Genomic DNA, 12,683 nt, shown 5'->3' on the forward strand with positions numbered 1-12,683 from the left:
GACACATCACAGAGACGGGTGCCACCCGTGTTACCACCGCGGACAGATGGGGTGTAGTGAGTGTGCTGCCTCCGCTCTGTTCTGATGACACGTGTGTGACACATGTGTGCACCTTTGCCTGATAAGTCATCCTCTTATCTGCACAGCTCACATGCTGTGCCGTGACACTTCTGTAACCAAAGCATGACCCGTTTTCTCCACGGCCTTGAGTCCCAGTTACTAATCACACCATTATGTCAACTTTGCAAGTACTTTATAAGACATCCGGGGTACACAGACCAAATACACACCTCCACTCACATAATCGCGTGTGCTCACTTCATAGTCACCAATATCTGCTAAGTTCTAACGCAATTCACTCACTGTGGTCTTCAGTTATTCATTCAATCATTTTGGTCAAGGTTTGGGGCTGTAAGGAGCTAATAAGATTTTAAAAGCACAGTTTCTGCTTGTGGAGAGAAAGAGAAGGGCACAAATAATGATATAATATGAGGCATTTCAACAATTATGGAAGAGATGTATTTACAAACTGGTGTTTCAGAAGAGGGAGACATCACCCCCAGAAGCAGAAGTCAGGGAAACTTCATGGAAAACAGGTGGATTTCAGCAGGGTTAGGGTTGGGGTAAATGCGGGTACAGAGGGAAGCCCCACAAGCGAAGGTGGTAAACCGCATGAGCTGAGGGGCAGAGGGAGGAAAGTTTAGACAAAAGGAACAAGAGGGCTGACCGGATAGAAGCCCATATACCACGCCTCATTAAGTTTTTCATATTCAAAATCTTAATACCAAATATTTTTAAACTGGGAATATGTCATTTTACTTTAGTAAACATTTTGAGAGCGTTTACCTTCAGTTGGAAATTTCTTGGCTCGTTCCTCAAAGAACCATTCTCCAGTTTTTATTTTCACGTTTCTGAAAAGCAAGCAGAAAGGAAGCCTCAGAGAGAGATGTGGGTGGTGCCATATTTGGCTCATACAAGGTAGCGAGATAACATCAAAACATTAGTCCGGCAAAGGACCTCAGAGTTCAAATTTCTGGCCCAAATCCCTAACTATACAGATTTCCCATAGAGATTAAGTGATCTGACTAGAAAGCAGCAAAGCTGCAAATCTGAAAAAGAATATATATAAGAATACATTATATATATATATATATATATATATACACACACACACACACATATATATATACTGAATCACTTTGCTGTACACCTAAAATGAATACAACATTGTAAATCAACTATACCTCAATAACAAATAAAAATAAGTAAAATAAAAAGAAAGATAAGATTTTTTAAAAAGCAGCAAAGCTGGAGTTTCTACTTGGGTACATTTTACCCTGCATGTCAATGTAATGTAACACAAAAAATATACAAGGAGAAACAAAGTTGCCACCAAAATGATCAATTTATCATGTTTATGGTGGGGAGCAATGGCATGAAGGAAAATCAACAAAGAAATTCAGTGCTGTCTATTTAGCTAAGAAAGAGATCATCCTTAGGTTAGGCTGAGGTTAGTTTGAGCTAACTACAACATTTACCAAGAGCCAACAGAGCAGATTCACCTGAGAAGTTTCCTGGGAGCACCTGAAATCTGGGATATGGGATCAAAGGGCCTTCACTGGAGATTTGGGGATCACTTGAGAGACAGGGGTCGTGACCTCTCGTTGGGAAGCCGGTCTGACAGCGGCTCCCTGGGCATCTCTACATCCCCTCCCATCCTACTCACAGGCCCAGCAGCACGGGAGCACTTTGTACGGTCACTGGTTGAAACTGAAGTCCCAAAGCCTGTTTTACTCTTGATAGTTTCCAAGTTTCCAAATTTCTAAACAAACCACCCTCAACCTCAAAGAGCCTCAGAAAGGTAAAACTGTCAATAGCCTTTCAGGACATAAAAAGTTAAACACACAGATACTATAAATTATTCACACCATTAAAATAATGTGCCGTAAAACTTGTCAATTCCTAGGTCATGCAAATTTAAGAAAAATGAAAACTTCAGTCAAATTCTCTTCTATAAGTACTTACTGAAATACATTCTCCATTAGGTTCCTTCAGGCTACACACGATCTCAAACGGATTTTAAGTTAATGCTTACAAATGCAGTAAATTCACAAATATATGCCAATCTACATTTTTTTTTTTTTTAAGTATCCTATCTTTCTCTATGGAGCCTTAGTAGTTGTCAGAAGACATCAACCAACTCCCTCCCCTTCATCTTGTTAACAACTATTATATTCTCTGATTAGTATGCAAATGATTATTCCCAATGCTTAGTGACCAGAACAAGGAAAACATATGCAGAGCGTTTATGAATTTTGGCAACAGAATTTTGATAATCAGTCACTATCATTCAGAGCCAAAGATATATAAAACATGCAACTGTGATATATCACTAGAGAGACAGGGGAAACTTTTCTTCCGTAAAATCAGAAACTCAGATATCTAATCTACTAAATCGACACAAAACACGTGAAGGAGAACTCAGCATCTCAACGGAAGTTTTCCCCTCTGGTACTTGAAGACAAGCAGAGGATCAAAACCCAGGGAAAGTTCGCAGAGATGAACGGGGGGCGGGGGGTGCATTCACGCTCCTTTGAATTGCCATACCCACAACTGCTCTATTTCTGAGGACGCTTCGTCCATCCTTATACAGCGGGACAGTCTAAGGGGAGAGTAGGAGAGGAAAATCAAATGTGGAAACAAGGAGGCCTCCATCTGATAAACAAACATCACTTCCTGATGTTTATTTTCCTGGGGGTGGTGACCCTTCCAGCTCATCTACTCTCTCACACTCTCCAGCCCATTACCTGTGACCAAAAGCATTTACATATGAGACAGGTGCTGGGGGCGGGGCATGGCCTCAGACTGGACCTGAGAGAGATCGGAACTAAGAATTCAGTGGCAAATCAAACCATGAATTTACAGTCAGCTGATCTAGCCAGACACAGGCCACCACTGAGAAGTAATCACACCCGTAGATGCACAATCACGAAAAAGGAAGAACAGCTAAGGGGACGGAGAAGAGGAAGGTGAAAACGCCCGAATAAACATTTTTTTATTACATTTTACAACATTTTATTACAAAGTCCTCCTCTAGCCCTGGTTTCAGAACCTATACAAGAAGCAGATAAAGTAGAATATTAGTATCTCCTAGTGCTAGCCATCTAACGTTACCATCTAATCATCTAACTGAATCCCAACGGATTACTTGTGAAATTCAAGCAGGAGCTTCCTTGGCAGGGACAGATTTGAACACAAACCCACAGGTCTCTTGGGCTTATCTGTGACTAAAGAATGGAAGGATAAAAGTACCACAGGCCTAAACCATACGATGACAAGTACTTCTTGCATTTGAGGCTGTTTCCTTTGAGAACTAGATTGGAGCTGGATCTCCATAAACTCTTCTGCAGAATCAGCTGTTTCATAAGCATTTATTCCCTAATGGTTTTCATAAGGGTTCCCAGTCCACACAAATCCCAAGTGTTATAAGAAGGACCATTTATGGCTCTAAGACAAAGGTGAGCAGGTCTTGCAGTGTCTCTGTCCCCATTACGGCCAACACAGGGTAGCATGACTCACAGTAACCAAAGGAAACATTCTCTCCCCCCTCAGCGATGACTCACTCAGAATTTAGCTATGAAAGCTTCTTGGAACATTTTCTGAACCCAGCAATAGATTAATGGTTTTAAAATTCTCCCGCAGAATCATGACTTGCTTCTTTAAAACTTTTTCGATCAATTGATAAATCCATCTCAGAAAGCAAAATCCAAGGATGGTGAAGAGAGCAAGAGATCTAGAGTTCCATGTCTGACTTTCCATGAACTCTGCATGAGGATCACTTTAACTAGAAACGCCAAGCACACGGTACATCGACAGCTCTTAATAAACTGCTGGAGGTTCCAGCATCCATTTTCATAGCCTTGAACTCTGCTAATGCTGTCATTTCATTAGCAAAAGAGAAATAACTGTTGAAAAGCACTTTGCAAATTCTAGCACTCAAACGTTCAATAATACGATGAATGGAGGACCCTAATAGAAAGATATTCAATAGTCTGACCTCATTACTATCACAGGCAGTGAGCCAAAGAGGCCTGCTGGAATGCACTTTTACTTTGCATTCAAATTACTAGCATCTGCAGGTGGGTAAGCCATCACATCCATGCTTTATGTTCCAAGAAGAGCCAGCATGATGTCCCTAGAATTGCTTAATGTATTTCTACCATTCAATGAACAAGAGGTAGAAAATTCATCTGCATGCCAGGATTCTTTAAATGCCTTAAAGACACACATCTCCCAGGCAGATTTGTGCTCTAACCAGTGCCCTGATGGCAAGGAAGCCTCAAGAAAAGCCTTGGTGGCTTATCAGACACACAAGCTATAAAAACACCAAAAGAAGCAGCCAGATATTGTAAAACTAAGATCAACCTAATTTCTTTGTACTGGCTTGTCCAACCACTTGGTAATTCCCAGCTAAAGTGGTCCTATGCACCCATACAGTTGAAAAAAATTTTTACTTCAAATAATCTTATACCTAAGGCGGTTTTCAGCTACAAAACAAAATAATGAGGTTTTTTTCCCTCCATCAACTAGCTCAGTTGATCTGATTCCAATGTTCTTACGGGAAAAAAGACTGATCATTGTGATTAAATCCTAGGTAACCAGGAGTCGGAATCAAGATGAAGATAAAGAAACGATTTTAACCAAGCAGCTACCATCACTTCTTGCAAAACATGAATAACTCTACTTAACCGCAGAGAAAAGGCAGGTCCCCCGCGCGTCATATTCAGTGCTGTATCCACAGCCACGAGCACAACAGAGGGACACGGTGGGGCTGGTGACTACGGGTGGGTTGATGAATGAATAGCCCCACCCCTGCAGGGAGCACCCTGAGAACTGAAGGGATAAGGTGGGACCGACATAGGTGGAGCCCTGGTGGTACTGAGGCATGATGTGCACCACGCCCTCTAAATGTGTAGGGGCAGGGATCACAAACGCAGGCACCAAGCAGACACTCTAAACGAAGGGCGTGGCTAAAGGATGAAACAAGAGAGAGGGGTGGGCACTGTCGTGAGCTGCAGAACCCATGCCCCGTTTTAAGGCGTTACAATGATAAACATTAGACATAGAGCAGGCCAACAAAACAAGGCCTGTGGGCTGTCTGCAGCCTGTTGGCCATGAGTTTGTGATTCCTGGTTTGTTACATCAGATAATTAGTCAATGAAAGAAATAACAATTCTACTGCAGCTGCACAGAGCTGCACTTGTTAAAGTCTCAAACAGAAATCGAGTTAGACGTTGTGCATCACCCTGTCTTCCCCATAGATCAAAGAAGGGACTCCACCACCACCGACAGGTCACGAGACCACAGAGACAAGGAGCGTGTACTCTGTTGGCAAACCCTGAACCTGGATGTCTGAAGACAACGCAGAGCCTTGACAAAAGGCCACGGGCAGGAGAAACAGAGCCCTGCAGACCAGGAATGGCTACTCAAGGTGCATCACTGCGGGAACCAGGGAAAGTTTCTGAAGGCAGTTGTCTTCAAAAGCATTTAAAAACCGCCTCCATGAAAAGGAAACAAAGACATAAGGAAAAGCCAGGCTGAAGTGACGAGACGACAGACTAGAATAAAGGAAGATTTACAAAACAAACAATGCAAACGCAGAACAAGCTGTTTTACCAACAGGAAAGAGCAGAATGGAGAGTCTGGAAAGTTGAATCAGTGATGCTTTTGCAGAACATGAGAGAAAAAGACATTAAATATTGAAGGAGAAAATAATACAAATGTAGGATACAGAACAAGGCCAACCTAAGTTATTCCCGAAGAAGCCTGGGCAAGTGGCATTGAAGAATAATCAGAATAATTAGACAGGACTGAAGAAAATGTTACTGAGTCAAAAAATAAGCAAACTCCCACCTCACACCCATTAGCGGCTACCATTAAAAACAAAAACAAACAGAAAATAACAAGTGTTGATAAGGATGTGAAGAAACTGGAACCCTTGTGCCCCTTGTGCACTGTTGGTGAGAATGTAAAATGGCACAGCTGCTGTGGGAAACAGCACGGCAGATCTGAAAAAATTAAACACAGAAATCCTATGTGACCCAGCAATTCCACTTCTGGGTACATATCTGAAAGAACTGAAAGCAGGGTCTCAAAGAGATGTTTGTACACCCATGTTCACAGCAGCATTATTCACACAGAGCCAAAGGGTAGAAGCAACCCAAGCATCCGTCAGCAGATGAAATGGACCAACAAAATGTGATACGTACACGCTCAGGAATGGGACGCAGCCTTAAAAAGGAAGGGATTCTGCAATTCGCTACAGCACGACCGAACCTGGAGAACAGTATACTCGGTGAAATAAGCCAGTTACAAAAGACAAACCCTGTATGACTCCACCTATGTGAGGGACCTAGAGTAGCCAAATTCACAGAGACAGAAAGTAGGATGGGGGCTGCAGGGGCTTGGGGGGAGGGAGAAATGTTTAACGGGTACAGAGTTTCAGTTTTGCAAGATGAAAAAGCCTGGAAACGGATGGGGCTGATGGTCCCATAATAACGCGAACGTGTTACCTAGCCGAGTTGGTTTGCCCGTCGCGCAGCAAGCCGAAACGCTGGGACGCTGAGGTTGGCAGCAAACAGCACAGAGACGGGGAACAGACCTCAACTCCACCTCCTGGAAGGCAAGGCGCTCGAGGTATTTATGGGATGAAGGATAAAGAAGCAGGGCGGTCTGAGCGTGGGGAGCGTGGGGAAAGGTGATTGGAAAAAGGTGGGTCCTAGCCCTTCTGAGCAGTAAATAGGCTACAGGTCTCTGCACGTGGGAAGATACAGGAGCTCAGCACGACCTGAGGATGGAGTTTTCTGCCCTGTGACGTCAAAAAGTCACGGCCCGGACGCTCGCGCATGCCCAGTTGGAGGGTTGGGCCAGTCTTAACCAGTTCAGCTCAAACTAGACGCAGCTGACTCCAAGTACCTGGAAAACAACTCCGGCAAACATCTCACTGTTTAGAACAATAACGGAGGGCAGGCAAGTCTTGTAGATGACCTTGATGAGTGAAGGCCGGTGAAATGGATTTGACTAACGATTACCCATGGTTTCAAATGTATTTAATGCCACTAAACTGCACACTTCAATGGCTAAGACGCTGAATTTTAGGTTATGTGTATTTTGCCACAGTAAAAGGTAATTTTTAAAAAAACAAAACAAGCAAATCTAAGAGACAGGCAGCTCAAAGGAAGTTTCCTTATTCCATAAAAATCAGTGTGGAGAGACTCAGACCCAGGCATGTACTGGAAACTGTTTTTAATTACAAGGATACAGCAAAACACCAATATGCTTCTAGTACATAAAATCCAGATGATCAATAAAGAAATAAAAATAAAGCTAGTCTCCAATGTCTCTGTCACATTAAATTCCAAAAGACAACGATAACACATTAACTGAACTTTGAGATGAAAAGTTGGGACTTGAGATTTAAAAGCCAGTGAAGTCCTTACTCATGAGAAAAGGCTACCGAAGGCATCCTCAGATAGGCAATGGCTTAGGACACATGCCACCCACATGCTCTTCTGGGAAGAAAAATCTTTGAAGAGACACTGCAGTTCACTGAAAATGAATCAAAATAAAGGACCTGCAAATTGGGAAATCATGGTCTCAAAGATATCTGCGTTCATGAAACAGTGCAACAGTGGAGTCATCTAAAATCGGTAAATCCACCCATGACTTGTGTTTGGTACTAGAATGCACTCTTGGTCTGATCTATGGACATGGGTCTGTTATTGTAGAAATTCCTGTGAACACTGGAAAGGACGTACAAGCCTGTCTGGTATCCCTACGTGCCCAGTATCCTTAACTCTCGCCTACATTTCAGCCCAGAGTTTTAACCACGGCAGCACTTCACCACCACGCTGAGTGCCAGACTGGGAAAATGGCCTCCTGGCACTGACCTTCCTGCAGGGTGAAAAGTTTCAGCTGAACTGAGTGACCACTTCGAGTATGAACTCAAGGGTATGGAAAGCTTACTCATCTCAAAAAGGCTTTAAAAGCAAGACCTGCCGTGACTAATCAAGTGCTGATCACAGAAGAAATTTCAACTTCAACAACAATAAAAATGACACTCAAACTACTGTGAAAACATTCCCTTCAGTAAGCACAAGATAAGCTTTTCAAAAATAAACTTTTTCAAAAAGTATCCCACAAATTTCCACTTTTTAACTATATGTTTGGTAACATAAGGCTTCAAAGGCTGTTAAGTAATCCTTACTCTCATTTGGCCAATGGATAAAAAGAATATCATGATCCTTTACGTAATTATCATCTATCCTGTTGCCACAGAAAGCAGTGTACCTATACCATGTGAAACAGCCAAGCTTTCTTGTGAGAACTAAAACAGATGCTATCTCCAAATCAGAACTAAGAAGAAAAAACTGTATTTCAAAGAACAAAAGGCTTTTTCTCTGTGAAATTAATTTTAGTGGCTAACCTTTTGAAAATTTATGGCTAACCTCTTGAAAATTTATAAATGTACAGCTATGTGTAATATTTTACTCAGTATATTTAACTTGTCTATGTACTTTTTCATGTGAAACGAATTAACAGTTCCTATCAACAATGCTAAAAATCAGATTAGAAAAAAGAAGAAATCAAGTTTTGAAACAAAGAGAAGCAGTAGAAATATGGCGTTTTAACCTTGGCACCAAGCCAAAATGCTTCCTTGGCCAACTCTGTTAAACCATACCTGGCGTTCAATTTCTTTTCTATCTTTTATAGAGTTATACCTTTTACTCACTTGGGCAGGAGGATTTACAATAATGAGTTGGAATTATTCCATTCTCATACATTAGTTATTTGCCTCGTGGATATAAAGTGGTGATTCGGTATTTTACCGAAACATGGGATTATGAAAATACTGGGAGTATCTGTCTGAAATTTGAAAGATTACATTTTCCAAATTCTAGGAATCTGACTCTCTCTGCTTTCCTTCTCCCAAATCACCCCTCTTCTGATGGCTCCTGCTAAGGATAACACACGGCCCCCATCACTGGAAGCAACTTTCAACCAACCTTCCCTTCTAAGTCCTTCCCAACTTGCCTTTGTTTACCTAGTTCTTTCTGTTGCTTCTCTTTTACTCTCTATTTCCTTTTGTTCTTCCAGTTAAGCATGAAAAGCTATCAGTTTTGCTAGTCCTCAGAACTTTTTTTCACTTTTCCCTCTTTCATCCCCTATGACCAAGTTCAATCACCCCTTTGTTGAACTGTCCCTCACATTCCCCATCTCTATTGCCGCCAGCCTCATCCCCTCACGCCTCGTTCACTGAAAAGTCTTTCATCTGCTTCATTCACCTTCATCTTCCCCTCCTGAGTCCATCCTGCAGAATGCAGGCAGACTTTCACCTGGCTTTCTTCTGGCAACGTGCTTATGCTCACACCCCATTTCCTACAGCCTCCAATCCAAACTCTTCCGAGTGGCTTTTAAGACCCCGTCCCTCCGGGCGAGTCTCCCAGAAGGCAGGAGAGGGAGGAGATCAAGAAGGGATGGGATAAATTAGGAGTTTGGGATTAACAGATATACACTACTATATATATAAAAGAGATAAAACAACAAGGACCTTAGAAATTTAAAAAGAGAGAGAAAAAGAATCATTTCTTTTATATATATTCTTCCAGATAATTTTGCTTATGTATCTTTTTTAAAATGAAAGAAAAGTGTACCACAAGGTTTTATAAGCTGCTCTTGAAACTCACAACAGCTGGTATGCATCTCTGTGTTAACAGCACCACCTCACATTGTTAATGGCTTTGTAATATTCTACTTGATTGGATGTGTTCATTTTTACCATTAAAAATAATTTTGGATCACTCACAGTGATTTAAATTTAAAACAAAGAGAAGAGATGGGACTCGGGCGACCTGGTTCTAGTCTTACTGACCACACGGCCTTGGGCTCCCTTGTGTCTCTAAGCCTCCGTTTCTTCACCTATAAAATTGGGATAATGGTGGTAGCTGTCACGTAAGATTGTTTGAAGATCTAAATAAAACATTTGGTGTCAAGAAATGCTTAACACAGCCTCCCACGTGGTGAGTGGTCCACACTTATCCCCACAATGTTCCCTCTCCCTGACAATGTCTGTCTCCCTCTCTAATCCCGACCCGCTTCCAGAAATGCTCCCACCTGGGTGCTCTGAGAAGTCACCTTGAGCCAGCTGAGCCCTCCCTCGCCTCTCCCTCCTCTGAGCTCCTGGGGTCCTCAGCAGAAAACCTGCCCAGAAGGCAGAAACCTCAGGTATCTCCTGGACCCTCAACACAAGCCCAAGGCCAGCGCTGGTCACAGGACTTTGGCACTGACTGCAGCAATCTGTACCTTGGTTTTGCTTTTTTAAAATTGCTACCCTAGAGCTTCTTCTTTCTTGATTTTAAAACCTATTTTCTCTCCTGTTCCCACAGCAAATCCACTTCTTGAAGAATGAGTCTTAGGCTGAGGAAGAAGCAGGGAGAGGAAAATGATAGGGTCAAAAACCTGTCCAGGCCCCAGTTCAGTTGTGACTATCGACTACCCTCAAGTTTTACCAAGCCTTTTCTTTGGTTTGGCCCCAAGATTGGACGGCAGCCCAGCGTGGACAAAACTAGAGAGAGAGAGCAGAGAGCTTCGAAGAAAGTAGGCAGGGAGGGGGGGAGTTGGGTTATAAATTACTTAGCTCTCTCCCCAAACGATTTCCTGTGTCAGTTCACTCAGAGCAACGCAATCATCTTAGATATTTTGAAAAACATCCTTATTTCAACATAAGGAAGCTGGGGTTTCAGAAATCACGCTTCATGAGCTTGGAGCAGTAAAGTTACAATGCCCCGGGCATGGTGCCCTCCAGGGCAGAGATTTCAGCAGGGCCAGCTTCCTGGGAGGTTGCCTCAGCCCCTGTCCTATAACCCTGTGGCTTATAGTTAACCACTAGATGAAGAAAAAGTGCTGAAGAATTTAATACCTTAGGACACAGTGTTTATCATTAGTGTTTATCAACCAAATATATATGGTTGACTGGAGATCTTAGGACCTTTCCTCCTCTCTCAAGAGCCCAGACCTGCATGAGCACAAGTGCGGCCAGGCGGCTCACAGTAAATCTTGGTCTTTCCCTGTCAAGCTGAGAAAAGCCTGCAGGGCGTTGGCTTCACAAACTGAGGAAACACGAGATGTGTGGAGATAACTCTGACCACATGGGAGTGACCTGGCATGCTGCTTCAGAGAGGGGGAGCTTAGGAACAAGGAAATCTGGTTGAACAACCTGCCTTCGAATGACTGACTGAAATACATTAAGCCTTGCAAAGGGATGGGAAATTTAAGGAGATTAATATCAGGATGCCCATAGACACAATCCTCCCGATTTAGGGGGAGAGAAAACCCAGCTGCTGTGCCCACACTGTGTCAGCACCTCTCACAGTCTTAGACCCCGGGGCACTCACGCATCTACAGCAACATTTACAAGCTGTTTTCAAATCTCAGTCTCTGATTCTTCTCCTAGAGTCACACCAGACGAACATATCTACCTCTCGTAAGTTCTGTGATGTCCTTGTGCACGCTACCCCACAAGAGGCAGAAACACTCCCCGTGTTTCCAAGAAATCAACGACCAGCCCGTTCGTGCTTCGAACAGTGTGAGATCAAGCCACAGATGTTCTTTATCATTTTCAAAACTGGTAATTCAAAAATGCCTATTCCATGCTTAAAATATTTTAAAACCTCACAACATCAAAAGATTAGAATATATGTAGATTCACGCTATCACTAATAGAAAGTATTCCCATTTCTTTAGTAGAGCATCCAATACAGGTCAGCTTGCCTCCTTCAAAAAGGCCTTAATAAAGCTGCACAGGACACTCTAATATTCTCTATGTTACAATTCACTCCACTATTCCTCAAAGAGATAAATTAAGCTCTAAGAAAACTAACAAAATGAACCAGTTAATTGAAAGGAATCTTAACTCCTACGTTAACTGATCCTCAGCCATTACAAACTTTTGTAAATAAAAAAAAAAACAAACTTTTTTCATATAACAAAACGCATTTTTGAATTACAGTAACTTCCACTTCTAGAAAGGCAGCTCCATATTAAGCACTCTGCAAACATTTCCCGATTAAGTTTGAGGAGTGACAGCTGTCTTTATCAACAGTTTGTCCTGGACGATCTCTGAGGCTCCCTGGCCCATCCTCCCCCTCCCCCCATCCTCCCCCTCCCCCCATCCTCCCCCTCCCCCATCCTCACCCTCCCCCATCCTCACCCTCCCCCCATCCTCACCCGCCCCCATCCTCACCTGAGCCCCCATCCTCCCCCTCCCCCATCCTCCCCCGCCCCCCATCCTCCCCTGCCCCCCATCCTCACCTGTCCTCGAAGCAAATGGTGCACTTCCAGGCGCGGGTCGTCCTCAGGACCACTCGGCACTTGGCGCACACGCGGTGGCTGCAGCCCCGGCACACGGCCCCCCGGTTCAGCAGGAGCCCCAGGGCCTGCTGGCAGCGGGCACAGGACTTCTGCTGGTACTCCTGGCTCCCGCTCTTCGAGCCTTTCCACCTGAGATGCTGCAAGTGTGTCTTCAGTTTCCTGTGGCCCAGAGAGTTAAACGATAAGAAGCGATTGAGTGGAAGGACAGATGCCAGCCAAATTCCTACGTGGCAAGGGCCCCAACAGCACCGCCC

General features: G+C 43.4%; 1 protein-coding gene across 3 annotated transcripts in view; it reads right to left on the reverse strand.

Moving 5' to 3' along the window:
- Window positions 1-12,683, reverse strand: part of SYTL3 (synaptotagmin like 3) — a 97,116-nt gene that overhangs the window by 65,625 nt on the left and 18,808 nt on the right. For 2 of the 3 annotated variants that reach the window (XM_082404549.1, XM_082404548.1), the window contains exons 3-4: window positions 12,370-12,588; window positions 847-911 (exon numbers count right to left, since the gene is read on the reverse strand). In XM_082404549.1, coding sequence (XP_082260675.1) covers window positions 847-911; window positions 12,370-12,588 — 284 coding nt within the window. Of the gene's footprint in view, window positions 1-846; window positions 912-6,572; window positions 6,665-12,369; window positions 12,589-12,683 lie in introns of those variants that run through there. The other variant, XM_082404550.1, reaches the window with a different exon arrangement.

This window comes from Balaenoptera borealis (assembly GCF_965194805.1).
Source record: "Balaenoptera borealis genome assembly, chromosome: 9".
NCBI lineage: Eukaryota > Metazoa > Chordata > Mammalia > Artiodactyla > Balaenopteridae > Balaenoptera > Balaenoptera borealis.